The sequence below is a fragment of the Sesamum indicum genome, linkage group LG6 (assembly GCF_000512975.1).
Source record: "Sesamum indicum cultivar Zhongzhi No. 13 linkage group LG6, S_indicum_v1.0, whole genome shotgun sequence".
NCBI lineage: Eukaryota > Viridiplantae > Streptophyta > Magnoliopsida > Lamiales > Pedaliaceae > Sesamum > Sesamum indicum.
In genome coordinates, this window is record NC_026150.1 from 453367 (window position 1) to 470520 (window position 17154).

General features: G+C 35.7%; 5 protein-coding genes across 7 annotated transcripts in view; 2 read left to right on the forward strand and 3 right to left on the reverse strand.

The window, feature by feature from the left end:
* The window catches only part of LOC105163053 (DNA mismatch repair protein MSH6), a 9132-nt gene extending 5095 nt beyond the window's left edge, over nt 1–4037 (forward strand). Inside the window, exons 13-22 of the mRNA XM_011081262.2 lie at nt 15–164; nt 239–441; nt 525–626; nt 1051–1213; nt 1684–1970; nt 2054–2191; nt 2448–2527; nt 2763–2862; nt 3336–3465; nt 3657–4037. Coding sequence (XP_011079564.1) covers nt 15–164; nt 239–441; nt 525–626; nt 1051–1213; nt 1684–1970; nt 2054–2191; nt 2448–2527; nt 2763–2862; nt 3336–3465; nt 3657–3898 — 1595 coding nt within the window. The 3' untranslated portion in view covers nt 3899–4037. The remainder of the gene's footprint in view (nt 1–14; nt 165–238; nt 442–524; nt 627–1050; nt 1214–1683; nt 1971–2053; nt 2192–2447; nt 2528–2762; nt 2863–3335; nt 3466–3656) is intronic.
* LOC105163052 lies at nt 4098–7623 on the reverse strand. 3 transcript variants are annotated; one of them, XM_011081260.2, is made up of 7 exons: nt 7310–7540; nt 7107–7178; nt 5998–6065; nt 5542–5671; nt 4783–4863; nt 4595–4690; nt 4098–4450 (listed from the first exon to the last, which is right to left on the reverse strand). In XM_011081260.2, exons 1-7 carry the CDS (start codon nt 7430–7432, stop codon nt 4388–4390), a joined length of 633 nt encoding a protein of 210 aa, XP_011079562.1. In that variant the 5' UTR covers nt 7433–7540; the 3' UTR covers nt 4098–4387. The 3 variants fall into 3 exon arrangements, with proteins under 3 accessions (XP_011079562.1, XP_011079563.1, XP_020550826.1); XM_011081261.2 differs by lacking the exon at nt 4783–4863 and having other exon boundaries at nt 7310–7623; XM_020695167.1 differs by lacking the exons at nt 7107–7178; nt 7310–7540 and adding an exon at nt 6888–7088.
* Nucleotides 10054–11069, forward strand: LOC105163054 (universal stress protein A-like protein). Its single transcript, XM_011081263.2, has 4 exons — nt 10054–10318; nt 10388–10497; nt 10574–10692; nt 10794–11069. Exons 1-4 carry the CDS (start codon nt 10132–10134, stop codon nt 10876–10878), a joined length of 501 nt encoding a protein of 166 aa, XP_011079565.1. The 5' UTR covers nt 10054–10131; the 3' UTR covers nt 10879–11069.
* LOC105163055 lies at nt 12392–14502 on the reverse strand. The gene is made up of 2 exons (XM_011081264.2): nt 13967–14502; nt 12392–13541 (listed from the first exon to the last, which is right to left on the reverse strand). Exon 2 carries the CDS (start codon nt 13305–13307, stop codon nt 12714–12716), a length of 594 nt encoding a protein of 197 aa, XP_011079566.1. The 5' UTR covers nt 13308–13541; nt 13967–14502; the 3' UTR covers nt 12392–12713.
* LOC105163056 (GTP-binding protein SAR1A-like) overlaps nt 15176–17154 on the reverse strand; it is a gene marked incomplete in the record, with an annotated part of 2439 nt that continues 460 nt past the window's right edge. Inside the window, 2 exon segments of the mRNA XM_011081265.2 lie at nt 15176–15877; nt 17073–17154. Coding sequence (XP_011079567.1) covers nt 15557–15877; nt 17073–17154 — 403 coding nt within the window.

A 17154-nucleotide genomic window follows, 5' to 3' on the forward strand; every position in this document is an offset into this window, starting at 1 on the left:
GAATGCAAATAAAGTTGTTCTGTATGAGGATGCAGCAAAGAAGAAGCTGCAAGAGTTCATTTCAGCTCTACGTGGGTGTGAAATAATGATCCATGCATGCTCTTCTTTTGGTGCCATTTTAGAGAATGTGGAGTCTAGACTGTTGCATCACCTATTATTGCCTGGTATAAACTGAAAAAATATCTCCTGCATTATTCGCCGTGGTGATTAGCATCTTATATTTCAAGTTTGTTTGCAGGTGCAGGGGTTCCTGATGTTCAATCAATTTTGAGGCATTTCAAGGAGGCCTTTGACTGGGAGGAAGCAAATCATTCGGGACGTGTAATACCTAGAGAGGGGGCAGATCTAGAGTATGATGCTGCATGCCAAGTAGTTAAAGACATTGAATCCAATCTCAGAAAGCATTTAAAGGAACAACGCAAATTACTTGGAGATGCATCTGTAAGTATCTCCAAAGTAGCCTAGTTTGTCATCTTAATTCGTGAGCATCTTGCATGATTTTATTTCTTTTGAATATTTTGTAGATTTGTTACGTGACGATTGGAAAGGATGCGTACCTTTTGGAAGTGCCTGAGAGTTTGTCACCAAGTATTCCGAAGGAATACGAGTTGAGGTCATCCAAGAAGGTAAGACCAGTGGCTATTCCTGAAGTAGGTTTTGTTGTTTATAGCTATTCTTCCTTGTTCCAGATAGAGGTCTGATTACACTGCAATGGCATTTTGGACAAATTATCCTACTGCCTATTGGGTTTGACTTTAATTATCATCCATATTGTTTCTTCTTCTTTTGTATGGTTGAAAGTTATCTCAAATTGTAAATTAGCCTGCTTGTGCAGGTGGCATGTAGAAAATTTGTAGGTTATAAACAAAATATGTGACCAAGTACCCTGCAAAACAAAGATAGTTATGTTATTTTGTGATTGATGGAAATCAGGTCATATATTTATCTATAGATCTTTGAGCATATTCTCGTTAAGATATAATTTATTGTTTTCTTGCTTTTGTGGATCTCAACCTTTTCTTCCTTTTCCTTTGGATTCATTGATTGCAGGGTTTCTACAGGTACTGGACTCCTGTGATTAAAAAATTAATCGGGGAGCTTTCTCAAGCTGAATCTGAGAAGGAATCAAAATTGAAGAGCATTCTTCAGAGGTTAATTGGACGATTTTGCGAGAACCACAATAAATGGAGACAACTGGTCTCTGCTGTTGCAGGTATTAATGCCCTTCTGAATGTAGAGTGGAGGTTGTGTTCTCATTTTTACTAATCTGTTATCTAAATCTTTAGTTCTTATGAGGATATCTCATCCCTTATGTGAAAGACAAGAAATATATTTGTTTCATGACCTTGTATGGTTTGGTTTTCCACTGTTGTTTTCATGTCTTCTCCTAGGGGCAAAAATGAATTGATTCAACCTGAATTCAATAACAAAAAGTTGTGTAAATATTTGCATGCAAATGTATGTTACATAGTAGCTTTGGTTGTGGATAGTGCTTGAGGAGAAACTGTCACTTGGTAGTAGTTGCGTTTCATGTCTGGCTTTGCCCACAGAATTTGCCACTGAAAGTCCTTGCTCAAAATTATGGCTGATGTCATGTTGCTTTATCCAAAACTGCAGTAATTTCTCTAACCCGGTGAATGAGTATTGATGAATATCTCATGTGGGGACTCTGCTATTTCGCAGAACTGGATGTTTTAATCAGCTTATCAATTGCAAGTGAATATTATGAAGGAAAAACATGTCGTCCAGTTCTATCTGCATCACATTCTGATGAAGTGCCATTCCTCAGTGCTAAGAGTCTAGGTCATCCTGTTCTAAGGAGTGATACACTGGCCGAGGGTACCTTTGTCACCAATGATTTCAAACTGGGTGGTTCTGGTAACGCGAGCGTTATAGTCCTTACTGGTCCAAACATGGGAGGAAAGTCTACTCTTCTACGTCAAGTTTGCCTGGCTGTGATTTTGGCCCAGGTTGGATTTTGGAACTCTTATCTCAAGTAGCACTAAAAAGGAGTTTTATGCTTTATCAATGGCATTACTTTGATTCTTCACAGATAGGAGCAGATGTGCCAGCAGAAAGTTTTGCATTGTCTCCTATCGACCGAATATTTGTTCGAATGGGTGCTAAAGATCACATTATGGCTGGCCATAGCACATTCCTGACAGAGCTTTTGGAAACTGCCTCTATGCTGGTAAGATGACTGTGGTAAATGGATACTTATAATTTCTGATCAAGCGTACATATGTAGCTTCTCTAGTAAATGATCTAAAAATCTCAAGCTAAAGACGAAGACAGATTCAAACATGCATTTGATATCTGATTTCTTAGACTTTAGTTATTCTTTAAAGTTCTGTTCTTTTGCTATAGCATCTATCTTTTAAGGCTTTCCTTTTGCACCAATGTGAATGCTTTATCATGTTCTAACCTATTGCCAATGGGTGATGCAGAGTTCAGCAACCCGCAATTCACTTGTGGCATTGGATGAGCTGGGGCGAGGGACATCAACATCAGATGGGCAAGCTATTGCGTATGTCCAACTTAAAGAGAATTCAGATTATGGTTTTTCTTTCTCCCCTTGTATTCTGTTATAAACCTGGATGCAAAGCATTATACGAGTCAGATGAAAGAAACCGGCACCTGCAGGCATATTAGTAATGTTGAGAGGACCAAGATAGTGCATTGTGTGTTTGTGTCAGCTTTATTCACTCGACATTATCATTAATTATTTTATTGACTTCCCTTTTCCTGATTTCTTTTGTTAGGGCATCGGTTCTTGAACATTTTGTTCACACAGTAAAGTGTCGGGGAATGTTTTCTACACATTATCATAGATTAGCTATTGACTACCAAAAGGATCCCAAGGTATGTCATTTTTTCTTGTCAAATGGAAACAGACGAATCATGGTTTTATTTTGCGTAGGAGAGATTTGTAGGCTCTTTTCTGTCTTCCTGGCTCTTTAACTATATTTACATTTGATTCTGTAACATGATATTATAATGTGTTGTTTAAGTTCTTGATTCGGTATTACCCTACCATGTAAAAGGGTGATGCATTCTTGGACATAGACTCTTATCATTCCTCTTCCATTACGAGGAGAAATTGTTATAAGCTTGCATGAATAAGAGAGTATATTGTATGTTTTCTGTATCAAGATTCATGTCACAGAAGTCATTCAAGTATCTATATAATTCTAGTAATCTTCAATTTGTTGAATTCTATGGTTTACAATAGTAACTATCTTGATTTTATTAATTCACTGAGAATTTATGTACCAAACCTATGTATCTGTCACTTGGGAGTGGAACTTATGTTGTCCAGATTCTACATTGTTCAGGTTGCCCTTTGTCATATGGCGTGCCGAGTTGGAACAGGAGTTGCGGGCCTGGAGGAAGTAACATTCCTTTACAAATTGACACCTGGTGCATGCCCTAAAAGTTATGGTGTAAATGTTGCTCGATTGGCTGGTAAGTCAACTTTCCTCAAGGATGTGAAGTTCCTTTCTCTCTCTCTCTCTCTCCATTAACGTGAAGACAATTCATCAATTTTGCTTTCTCATTTTGTCCAAGACGCACAATTTAAGATTATTAGAAAAGAAAAGGAAAGAAGAGGAAGAAGAAAAACAAAGTGGTTGATCTGATGTTGGTATTATTTCCAGGACTTCCTGATTCAGTACTACAAAGGGCTACAGCTAAGTCTCAGGAGTTTGAAGGAAGTTATGGCAAGAGGGTAGGAGTCAACTTATCCAGTCAAAGGTGGGAAGACACGGCATCTCTGGTCATCAAGAACTTGATGGAGATTGCAGCTTCTAACAATTGCCACACTCCCACCGATAGCATGGTTGTTGGCTCCTTGGCCAACCTGCAATATAGATCTAGGTCACTTCTACAACGACATTAGGATCCATATATGGTAGAGTTTGGCCTCCTACTGTGATTGCACTCCCCTTCTGTATTGGAGAAAATATTTTTCCAGCGCCTGGGTGCATGCACAGTACAATTTTCCAATTTAATATGCTAGCCGAACCAATATATTTATTGATGGGGTATATGAGCAAAATATCGGTCACAGGCAATGTACATTTTGTAAAGTTCTACCATTGAAATCTCAACTGAATGTATTGTGCGCTGTGCAGGTCGCTTTTAATGTTTTCCATGCATCTAATAGACTTGCATTGCAAGATTCTGTTGCATGCGACCTTCATACAAGAGAACAAATTAGCTTTGCGTAGCATTTTTGGTTGTCTTTCATTTTCTTTAGCGATTGCATATACAACACTTTCTTTGTATCTGTAATTTTCTATATTTTCATCTGATCTGGTTTGGGAGAGGAAGAAAAATATACACAAAAGAATAAAACAAACAAATGTATATATGACTTGATTAAATGTTAAACATTCAGCTCTTCGTCATCATTGGCTTCATCATCGGAGCTTGTGGTGCTGTAAGAATTCTGCAACACGGAGAAAATTGAATGACCTTTTTGTTACAAGTAAAATCCTCTGTTGTACTAGAAAACAAATGTTGTTTGCCTTTGCCCGTTAAATTCGTCACATGCGCTTCAAAGTTAGGTGGGAAGATAATGTGGCAAAATTACCTGATAGTTATATGTAAAACTGTTGTGTAGTGCTGCTATAATCCGAATCAAGACGTACATTGGAAGGAGTATTCCACTAGCCTTAACTATAAGCACCTGCAAGACAGAAAGTTCTCTTAGTTTCAAGTTGGCTGGTGGCATGGTGGTTGCGGCCTTCATTAGTTGCAAGTAAAAGATGGGCAACTTACAGTCAGGAGTGAAAAAGGATACCCCCCTGCTCCTCCAGTAAGAACAGCAAACAAATGTCTGATCAGGAGCAGAGCAGTGAACTGCAAATTTTGGAGTAGTAGCTATAAATGAGTTTCAAATAAACGATACAGTGTCCGGAAATTAAAAAGTTTGTAATTCCGAGAGATTTGAAAAATTAACTGCTGTTAATCTTAATTACTAATAATGACTAATTTTTTAATTTTGGGGGTTTTGGCCCTATGTTTTGTAATCTTCCTACGTTGGAAAACACTCAAGGTGCTGGTTTCGCACACTCATGTCACGTAAATCCTTGTAAGTGGAGGTTCATATAAGATTGTTTTTTTCTTTTCCTTTTGGGTTGAATATTGTTTTATTTTGATGCTCTATACACATAGATTTAATCTTAATGTTTATTTCTACCACTCTTAACTTATGCCCTTGTCTATCAGAGAACTCAGTTATTATCTCGCATGATTTAGTCAGAGAGAGTTGAGATCAAAGTCAATTTCCAGGGCAGTGTGAATTTTATTAGCTACAGACTGTCACAAACTAAAGAACTTGCTCCGAAACAATCATGGGAAAGCAGAAAATTGGCACACATGTTGGACTCAGCGCGTTCAATTTTTATTGGCAGGAAATTTCCACAAATTCATGAGTTAATAATGCAACTCCCAACTGTCCATGCATATAATTCTCAAGACGTCAAACTTGTAACTCCATGATAGTAATTGAGAAAAGACAATTTGAGAAAGACTTACGATGAGAGCCACTGATCTGCAGCAATAAGCACTTCTTTCGGCCGTTGACGCACACTCAGAATACTCTGTGTCAACAATTTCTCCTCGATTTTCCTGTTCTTGCTCATCTCGTGGCACTTCCAGACTTCCCCTGTTAAAAAATCCCACAAAATATAGAATCTCGCATTATTGATCTTCTTTTTCTAATAAATTACTATTTGAAGGCCCGCAACAAATTAAAGTATATCATAAACAACAAAACTGGCATTATTAGCCGGAAATGCAGGAAAGAAATAAAATAATGCTGCTACTTAAGAGGAATGTCTAGAGAAATGCTTGGATGAACCATCCGTGAAAAATGCCAGTTGCCGGTGCATATTAAAAAAGAAGCAAAAAGTTGAGCCTAAAGACTGCTTATATTTTAAATGAAAAGGAGAATCAAGAATGTCAGGAGAGGCGAAAGATAAAAATGAATACCTTATGGTTACTGTTGTATCAATTAGTTGTGTCTTCTTAGGTGGAGATGTGTACCCAGGTTCAAATTTCTGCAGTATAATTTTTTCTAAATAATTAAAAAGGTCAAAGAGAAAGGTGCTTTTGAATTACAATTATAGGAGTAGCAATAAACAATAACTTTTTGTTAAGAAATTCTAAAATATCCCATCTTTGAAAAGACGTCAGTGAACGAGAAAGAAAAATAGAAAAAAGTAGAAAATTACAGAAACTGCGTAGCTTAAAATTGTAGTCAAGCCACCCATAGGCATGTGGATAAGAACATATATTGTAATATGTCCCACTCTTGCGATAGAAAAAGAAAGCACCCCTATTTGGACTAGTTTTATACTCCAAGAAAGACGGTTGAGATGGAGACGCAAACAAGTTCTAATATTTGCCTTCCGAAATTAAAATATTGAACGCGCACATACATGTATATATATATATACAAAAGGTGAATAGCAATTTACATTATTTGACATTATAAATGAGCACATTATTCTATATGGAAAAAAAATATATAGCAATTTATCTTCTTATATAGGGAGGTAAATTGATTCATTTTAAAAATCATAGGGGATATATTTTTGTATTTTAAAAAATATAAGGAGGTCAATCGCTATTTAAAAAATATATCACAATGGGTTGCTTGCATTTTTTTCTAGATATATAAAATATATTTATAATGGAACAATAATAGATACAAATATAAATAATATATTATGACAAAATTATTTCATATGAGGGAGACTAAAACATAATAATGAACTTCTGAAGAAACTCTGACCAATTCCTTTTCTATCTAGAAATATTGAACAGGAAAAACAAAGGGAAGAGAAAATTCTTTTGAAACTGGGGAAACCAAGAACAACCTCCACAATCCAAAACTTGAAGGCGAAACCAGTCTTAAGCCTGAGACCAGAATATAAGACCCTTCTCGAATCGGGAAACAACTCATACAGCATGCAACCGAAGAAAAAAAATCCCAAAGTTTCCCAAACAAGAAGAATCAGATGGTCAAAAAAATAAAAATAAAAATGATCATAGTCTGATATTGATGGTGATGACGATAAGCATCAAGCAACACGCACCTGTAAGCAAATTTCACAAGTCGTGTTCCCCTTCTCGTTGCACCATCTCTGTACGCAATCTCTGTGCGCAAACTGAAAGCCAGAAGAAGCGAAGAAAATCAGAAAATCAATGATGGAATAATAAATTAGGGCGAAAAACGACATGATAGGTTGAGTGATAATATAATCAATAAAGTGAAAAAAATCTGTTGAAAAAACATTACCTTTACAGTTCCAGAACAAGCGCAAGGTGCCTCCAAGCTCTTACTGCTTTCGAACTCTTCTTCATGGCATATCCTGCATACGGATGACCTGAAATCGTCGACGAACAATACAATCTGGCTCATCCTAATTTTCTCGACTGTTTTTTCTGTTACTGTGGAGGAGGTTTACAGCGTTTCTCTCTCTAGCTCTGTTTCCTTTGTTTGGGTTCTGTTTTGCGTGGGACTGGGTCTGTGCAGTCTTCCCACTTATATATTTTTATGGGGCGGAAATTCCAAGACTACCCTTACTCTCTGATATTTTGTGGAATAAATGAAGAGTTTATGGATGAAGCAAAGCAACACCCACCCTTTTCATCTCCATACTAATTACTTCATTTTTTGTCAACACCAAATCATAACACATTCCCATTCACCTTTCTTTCTCTGCCTCAAATTTACATCTTTTATTATCTATTTTTAGTTTGATTAATATAAGATATTAATAAGTCGGTGTATATATTAAAGAAAATAAAAATAAAGATAATCCCTTTGATAAAGTTAAATGTATGTGAGATATGAGTTGTTGGGCATTAAAAGAAATAACAATTAGGGCATGGGCACCCTTGAGCCTATGGACGGTGTAAATTTGACTCAAAAATATCTTCTTTTATTGTTTTATTACAAAAGCTTTGTAACCGTTTCAATCACATGTTAATGTTCTTACAATAAGACATAACAATTAAGAAAAAGGATGCAGTTTTGCAATAAAAAGAATAATGGTTAGAAGAAACACATTAAATGCAATGATGAGCCAAGAATAATACATAGGTTTAGTTTAGTTGAACAAAATAAAGGAATAATTGATGAAGATGGAATGGATGCTTCTTTTCTTCTCTGGCGTGGTGTAGGTGTAGGAATTTTGAGTTGTGGTTTGAATGTGAGGTGTATGATTGGTAATTAACGGCTCCCAGCAGAATACCAGAAATTTAAATAGTGGGCCCTTCTTATGGGGAAAACGCGCTTTCACCGCCCCGCGCCCCAAACGTAGATTCTGTGGGCCCGCTTTCAGCCCTCAACTCAACAACATCTCTTCTTTTCTTTTAGGTAATACAATAAATACGGAGGGGGGAAACAGATTTTACTTTTCAGCTTATTTATTACCACAACCTTACTTTTGATTACATCAAATACTATGAAAAATACCATATGATCGCTAAGTATATAAAATTAAAAAAACTACTTCTACTTTTTTTTTTTTCTTTTAAAGTCATAGAATAAAATGTGAGAATTTTAAAATCAATATGATAAAAATTGATAGTTTTGGGCTAAGCAATAAATATTTTTCGTTAAAATATCCAACGCATACTAGTTTTTAAAAATTAAAAAACAAAAAATAAAAATTATATAATTAATAAAATTAAAAGTGAAGAGACCATAAGACAAAAAATAATATTTTTTTAATATATGTTTTGTGATTAAAAGAAAATAACTAATAAATAAAATTAAAATTTGTTGGTGCACCGCACTGCTTCTCCTCTTGCAACGTGACAAGAAGACATAGTTTTGTTTCCTCGTATTAATTTTATGTCTTGTCTCCATTTGGAGAATATGGCATTTATTGTTCTTTTTCTTGAAATATAAAAATGAAATTATTTAGCATTTTATTTTGAGAAATTCCTAACATTGGGACCTTGTTTTTATATAATATAATATAATTAATTAAAACTCTTAATAGTTTTGATATCAGGAAATAATAAACATTAGAAAATGAATATATAGTGTTAATAGGGAGGCACGTGTTTTGGTAATAATGGATCTTGGAGGTGACGTATGTGCTTATCCTCATCTCCTTCTTTCTTATCCTTTGATCCATTCCTTTCTCTCTCTACAATCATTTGGAAAATTGGGATTGCTCTCTTCTAATTCACAAGTACCCATTACCTAAAACTAGAGGTCCACGAGGTGACACTTACCATAATATGGATACTTATCTCATCTCCTTTTTCCCCTTTTTTCTATTTTATATTTTAATACTAATAATAATCATTACTTATTTTCATTTATATGAGAAATTCGAAACCAAATAAAAATAGACTTTTGATGATCTTACTTGGGTTTTTTATTTTTTAAAATGATCAAAACTACTTGCCATTTTTTCTTTTTAAATTCGGGACTTATTTTTTACATATCAGAATTATGTAAATCCGTAAGCTAAATTACCTTCCAGGAAGATGTACACATAATGAATTGAAATTTAGGATAAATGATGGTGTGAATATGAAATTACGGAAAATAGGTAACAAATACATTAATGTTACGTCGTTTTAAAATCAGATGGTGTTGGGAAGGGGAGAAGAATGGGCTGGAAATGAAGTTAAAATTGGGCCCAGCCCAATATTCAGCATAAGCTAAAACTGATACTAAGCATCTTTATTGCGTTTTTTAACAAAAAGGGGTTGGGGAGGAGGGTAGGTTTGCCCCATAACATAAGCTACTAAAACCCTTCATTCTGGATAAGGTTTTCACGATTTTTCCAATCTTTCATAAAACGTCAGATAATAATGGGTCGCAAGTTGCTTGCGATTGATTGATACGGACCTCAACACGCTTTTATTATGATGAAACCTTGGAGATATTTCATTTGTAAACCAGCAAAAAGTGCTGGAAATATCAAGCTACAGCCTACAGCTCAGCAAGTCAAAAACACGACTAATACGCTTCAAACAAGTGGCAAACTTGAAAACAACACACCGCTCACAGAATACTTCACTTGCATTTCTTCACACTCACTATAAAAGCAACTCCCTTTCTTCTTCGCCCTCTGCAATAAAGAAATTTCCATCATGGAAGAAAACATCAAGATGAAGGAGAAGAAAGTAGTGGTGGCGGTGGATGAAAGCGAGGAAAGCATGTACGCCTTGTCGTGGTGCCTCAGCGATCTCTTTGCACAAAACTCTAATCCAAACAGTACCTTAATTCTCCTCTACATCAAACCCCCGGTTCCTGTTTACTCCTCTCTCGATGTCACAGGTTATTCTTCTGCTCTGCTCCATCGCATCCGTCTCTATCATTTGTGTTTGAATGAATACACGCTTTCAGGTTATTTGTTTGCTGGAGATGTGATTCAAACAATTGAGAAATACAGCCGAGATTTGGCTAATTCAGTGATGAGAAGAGCAGACGCAGTTTGTAGAAACTTCAATAGTGCAGTAAGTGCGTGTGTTTTTGTTAGAAATTGGTTTTTGGAACATGTGATGTGAGTGATTGTTGGAATTTGGGGGACAGGTCAAAGTGGAGAAGAAAGTGGGGAGTGGAGATGCTAAGGATGTAATCTGTGCAGCAGTGGATAAGCTTGAAGCAGACATTTTGGTGATGGGAAGCCATGATTATGGTTTCTTCAAGAGGTAATAAACTCTTCTTCAACTTCCCCCATCATTAATGCTTAAAAATGAAGCAGAGAAGGTGACTATTTTGTGTGTGTGTTTGTTATGGTTGCTGCTTACAGGGCTTTTCTGGGAAGTGTGAGTGATTACTGTGCTAAGCATGTGAAGTGCCCGTTGGTGGTCGTAAAGCGTCCCAAGACAGCCTAAGATGAATTGATGAGCACTAATAATATGATAATCTTCTCCCTGTTGAGGTTGAGGTCGTTTGTATACATACTGTGTTATGAGAAAAGGTGTGCGTTTGTGTAGTAAGAAGTCTGTAGTTTTTTATTAAGCCTGGAAAAGGCGTAGTTGAGTAATGAAGGTGTTGGAATGATCAATTTTGTTGTCGTGATTTATCTTCTTCCTCCTCAATTCTTTGCATACAAGTGGGAGTTCATTTTCCCATTTCAAGAAAAAAGATGCACAAAAATAATTGCGGAGTAATGAAGACAAATTAGTTGAAGAAAAGGAAAAAAGAAGAAAAAAAGCAGTATCAAGTGAGCGAGAATGGAAAACCAAAAGGCAATCCAGACAATGACCTTTTGGCGGCTATGTCAGTAGTTGTACTTACGCCTCAATACTTGTACTGGATTTGGGATTTAAATCCCATTGCTTCTGGAATCTGATGAAATTCAAACATTCCAACTTCAATTTGAATATTAAGCTCTTGAAACTCCGATTCTACAACGGAATCCAAAAAGCAGCTTTGGTTATTAATAATTGCAGAAATTAATAGTTCGCTCTAAATAAAATCAAGGGATAATTTTATCCTTCCTCATGTTTGGTATAAGTACACGTGTATTTTCTGTCAAGTGAAAAATGATATCTAGCCCCGTCAATGTTTTCGTCCATCAAATAGATTCATTTGTTAATCAAACTCATGTAGTTTGCTAATATTAACAAAAAGATTGAATTAGAATCTATATGTATTCCGTATTGACTAATTACTAATTATTGCAGATCAAATAAATTTTTTATAATCAAAATATTTTTATACATCTTCACACACTCTAATGTGTGTAGGTAAGTGGTTTGGACATAAAAAATTTATTTGACTTACAATAAATCTCATTCAACTTTTTAATTAATATTAGCAAATTTTGTTAATTTTATTAACAGATAAGTTTATTTGTTGAATAGAACAAATATAAAAAATATTAAGCATAATTTTTTAAATTAAAAAAATTTAAATATAATTATATCAAATTTCAAAAGATGTCCGACATAATTGTTCCTGAATTCAAGTTCAAAAAATAATATCATATAGATGGGAATAGACATGGCTTCTCAAAGCCCAAAGAATTGGTAATAGGTCTACTAACATATGATGCAATAGGAAGTGAATAGATCTGGGCTAAGTTAAAAATGGCCCTTCGACTTTTACAAATCCGGATCACAGTCCATAAACTGCCAATTCCAATACCATGGAAATGCGATCACATTGCACACGATTGATGAGGCCTGGTCCGAGCCGGTTTGAATTAAAATATGAAACTTTATACCATATTTTATTACAGAAAATGGAATGGAATGCAATACTTAGAGGAGAAGTTTTGTTTTATGACATGGTTCTCTTCTCAATATATATTAGCACAATTTCATATGGAATTACTACCGATTCAAAAGGTTCAACACTCTTCTCTTTCTAATTTGACTTGATTTTGGCAAGCACAACGACTACAGACATAATAACTTCAACACATGCACGGCCATATTAATGAATTCAACTACGTACATAACATACAATAAGAGCTGTGCACAAAAAACGACATGCCTTACTCCTAATCTTCAATCATATAACATTGACACATTACAATATTAACACGTAGGACTGATTTGTTTTTGTCTGAAAATTATTAAAAAAAGATGCAACAGGAGAACTTCTTAAAGTATTCTCCATGCTAGTAGTATTCTTACCCAAATACACTTTTAACTTTGAAATTTTGATGGGATTTAGTGCATTAGTGGGGATACGATGGGCAGCCTATGAACGATTTGCTTTAAAACATCCAATGCCTAACTTTTGCCTTGACAGCCTTTTCCCTGATGGTATCCAAACTAGGCTTCCACCCTTTCCCTGATATCTGCCTGCTCAAAAACTCCGGCCTTCCCTCCAATATTTCCCAAAAATAGTCAGATTTCCTCCCTTCCTCCTCCTCCTCTTCTTTCCTCTTACGCAAAGACTTTCTGGTTTCCTTGAAAACGGCGTCGTGCTTCCCTCCTGCCGCGGGACACATCCTCACGAACAAAGGAAGAAAACCTGTGTAAGACAACAGCGCTTTCGATTTCAACATAGCATTTGTTCTCGCCAGAAGCTTTTTAGCTTCCTCGGAAGGTAATACCGCTGGCTTGCCTTTCCTCACCGGAAGCATGAGATAGAGCTTCTTCATGTCCAGCTTCTGATCCGCGGGCAATGGAGTTGGCTTCTTCCCATTCACAACAGGCTGAAATTCCACCACCACTTGTTGTGGGTACTCCAGCATGAGTTCAGCGACAGTCAGAGGCTTGTCGTAGGTGAAAACAGCACCGTCTGACAAGATGACCTTTCCGGTGGCGTGGACGTCGGAGAGGCGGTGGGGGGCGGAGTTACCCATGGATCGGCAGTGGATAATTGGAAGAAAATTAAGTAGAGGGGTTAATGAGGTAAGAGAGGGATGAGTATTAAAGCGTACGTTTTGTTGCAATATATTAAGAGAGGGGATGTAGTGTTTGTTAAACCGCTCCAACTTGGTGTTTTAAGACGTAATGGTGGACTTAGTAATGAGAATGTGGATTAATGAGGTCATCATCATGTCTTTCTCTTCTCTCTATGCTTCCTGTCTTGATTCCTACATCAAACATGTGGATATATGTTAGTTTTATGTAGTGTGTACTTAGTCGTACCTACCAATACCATACCTTATTAGTCAATGGAAGAGGAACCGTTCAACGGCAACGGTATTCCCTTTCAACTGCTATTCTATCAATCAAACTTCCACACTGTTTATCAGTTTCCCTTGCAAAACTATAAATAATTAACCAAAAGAAAGAATAGCTCTAAATTCTAATTTTATTCAATTGAATTTTCTATTTCATCGTTGTTTAATGTCTACCCGCTGCACTTATGAAATCTTTCTAAAACCAAAATATATTACATTGCTTTTGTATACGTTATAATGTATATATTAACCGAAAATTTCAATATGCAGTTTGTGGGGTTTGCATATGTAGAAGCTTTTCTCTTGCAAAATCAAAGAAAAACTAGAAGATTAACCTGTTTTGCTTGATCAATCCGTATTTCTTTCATTGGGCAATACTGTGCAAATGAAGGACTTTGATAAATCATGATTGATGGGCTTAAACAGACGATTAATTTGGAGTTGTGCTGAAGATCAATGAGCTTTGCGGTGTGGGATTGTGCGTAGAAACAAGAGCTGATGTTTCCATTTTCGTGATCAGTAAGCAACAATTGATGGGTTTGTGTAGGTAGGCAGGTTGAGTAGGATTTTACGATCTGGAATGAATGAATCCGGAATGGTATCTATCTTCTTTTATAGTGACTTGATTAGAGGGAAGAGAAATCCAGAGTAGTGGAAGGGGGAAGTGTTGACTCAACAAGAATGTTGAACTAAAAGCGAGTGCAGACTGCAGAATGAGAGTGAGAGTGGATTCCATACGCTCATTGCCTTGGGTTTCTGCTTAGGAAAGTGGGCTCAAATGATTGGCAATCAAGTGCTTTTTTTTCTTTTTTCAGGGTTGCATTTTGTGCAAGTGTTTTGTAAGTAAATTAGTAATTACGAATTTCATATTTGGATATTTTTTTTTATGTGATTCCTTTTACTAGCTTACTGGATAATTTCTCGGAATTTTTCATTGAGCAAGTAATTACGTATTTCACATTTGGATTTGAATTACTTTTAGAATAATTAAAAATTATTCATATTTATATAAATTATTTGTGTAATTTGAATCTATTTATATAAATTACTCATATTTTTTAAAAATATATATACATTCTAAAACTATCAACAATATTATACAAACTACTCCTACTTTTTTATTGTTATGATAATTTATGTAATTATGCAAAATACATAAATAATTGTGTGAATAAATCATAAATCAAAAAGCCTAGATGTAGTTATCCCTTCTTTTTGTGGTTCTTTTTTACAGAATGTGACAATTCCTTAGTTACATGAAACCACACCCTTTTAAAGTACTAATTCTATTTTTCTTGTTCTCCTACGGCTTTAATTTCAACTTCATTTTAGTGATGAAATATATTTTGCAAGAAAAAGATTTAAATTCAGCATAACATCATCACTTGTATCGGTCGAACTCTACTCAATACTTTAAATTATGGTGTATTTTTACTCCTAATTTTGGTGTTTAGTTTCCAAGACGTGATACGAAATAAAATAGAAAGGAGGAACCATCCCCAGAACCTACAGAATGCACTATTTTTAACAGGACAAGAATAAAGTGAGGAAATGATGTTCGCATGTATGCTTACAAATGCTGCACTTAAAAAGAATTCAGAAGAAAGAAAACATTATTTTCTGCAAACAGTTGCAGCAAAAAGAGTACCTAATGTTCTAGTTCTACTAAAGTTCTAAGTACTTAATTCAGGATATAATACCTGCATAGAGCTCCAAATTTCAGATAAAAATTTTACATCGACCAATGAAGTTCCACTTACCTTACAAACTCGAAGCACAAGTCATACAAGTTTTAACAACTAACAAACTGAATCAATCTGAAACGAATCAATCTTCTTCTGTTCTTCGGGAGGGGCTGTTTCTTCCCCTCCTCATCCAGACAAAAGGGTATGTGGTACCTATTAGACATTTTGCTGACAATAACCCTACTTTATATATTGAGAGACCCATTTGAAGCCATCACCATAGCCCATTTTACGCACAATGCTGCACATAAATACCTCAAGGGGGCGCACATTAGAATCAGCAAGGTTAACTTTCCCTTTGCCTGTGGTTACACCAGTCAGACCAAGGTGATAACGCAACTCATCTTCAGAGGCAGCATATGGTATGTCAATCTTGTTTCCTAAAATGAGAAATGGGACATTGGCAAGGGCCTCATCAGAAAGGAGTGCATCTAATTCCTTTTTTGATTCTGCAAAACGCTCCTTGTCATATGCATCCACCAGGTACACAACAGCGTCAACCTGTAGAACAGCAAGGCCCACATGAAAATTTCATGAGTAAAAGATTAGACGAATAATCCATACAGCAAACTCAATGTTTGTTAACATTGTACTCCATGCATATCTGTAGGCACTTGTAGGGATGTCTATATATACAAATTGGAATAACTTGAAAGAAAACTGTGTAATCGAACCATCAATGAAATATACAGAGATGATAACTGTTCTGTTACATGACCAGTATATATAATCAAGTCGTCAGTAGCATCAGCAATTACAGAAACTTAATAATGGAAACATGCTTTAAACTCCTAGAAATGTAAGAGGTAGAGTTGTAACTGATAAAATGGCAATTCACTCAAATGTACCATACCTAGCCGCATCCCACAGACCACTTTTACATGTATGTTTGTATCAACAAAATAGTATTTGCTCTCTTGGTGAGGCAGCATAGATTGTCACTCCATTGAAGAAAATAGAGCCACTTATGATTTGAGAATTGTGGTAATTTCCATAAAGAGACTAAAATGAATATAAGTTTACTAGCTCAAATATTTGGGAACAGCCTAGAATGAGGGACATATCCATGCTAAAAGAAGAGTTTTCTCAATCAATTGTGGATGTCTCGTGCATGCATCATAATGATGTTAGACAAACAATTATGTGAATGGGCAGGATCAGAGAAGTGACTTAAACCACACAAGAGAGGAAGAAAAGCTGGTTTTAAGGCCAGCTTGTCTTGACCCAGAACTAGAGTCATATATATGGAACCTTTATTACATGTATATACTGTTTCATATTCTCTCCTGAGAGAAGTCAACCACCATTTTTATTGATTCTATTTATCTAGAAAGAGTTCTGGTCATCCACCAAGCAAGTCAAATCCTTCCCATGATTGGAAGTTGGAACCCAAAAAAGACATCTAGATGATACTACATCAGGCTTCTTCGCTTGCCTTTTCAAGTGAAAAATGCCAACAGCCATGTCCGAGAGCCTTTTGACTAAAGAACAGCCAGCAAATGACTCAAAACAGATATCATCAGACACTAGTTCAATTGTTGTGTAAGTGCAAGAAAACGATCAAATTCATAACCAATCTCAGTTCTCTTCCTCACACCACAGGATAAGAAATTGTAACATAAACCAATGTTCAAGTTACACAAAAGTATCACAACAATACATTGAAAACCATAACTAGATACTAAATCAAATCTACCTTGGCATAATAATCCTTCCAAACTCTACGAGCGATCTGATGTCCTCCCAAATCAAAAGCCTTAAACTTAATTTTTCCAATA

Excerpts from the sequence above, each read along its gene's own strand:
- LOC105163052 (XM_011081260.2), bottom strand. The coding sequence starts at position 7,432 with ATGAGCCAGATTGTATTGTTCGTCGACGATTTCAGGTCATCCGTATGC. Across the intron at positions 7,179-7,309 it reads CTTGTTCTGGAACTGTAAAG|TTTGCGCACAGAGATTGCGT; the intron begins GTAATGTTTTTT and ends TCTGGCTTTCAG. Across the intron at positions 4,451-4,594 it reads GTTTTACATATAACTATCAG|AATTCTTACAGCACCACAAG; the intron begins GTAATTTTGCCA and ends TCCGTGTTGCAG.
- LOC105163054 (XM_011081263.2), top strand. The coding sequence starts at position 10,132 with ATGGAAGAAAACATCAAGATGAAGGAGAAGAAAGTAGTGGTGGCGGTG. Across the intron at positions 10,498-10,573 it reads GTAGAAACTTCAATAGTGCA|GTCAAAGTGGAGAAGAAAGT; the intron begins GTAAGTGCGTGT and ends TTTGGGGGACAG. Across the intron at positions 10,693-10,793 it reads GATTATGGTTTCTTCAAGAG|GGCTTTTCTGGGAAGTGTGA; the intron begins GTAATAAACTCT and ends TGCTGCTTACAG.
- LOC105163055 (XM_011081264.2), bottom strand. The coding sequence starts at position 13,307 with ATGGGTAACTCCGCCCCCCACCGCCTCTCCGACGTCCACGCCACCGGA.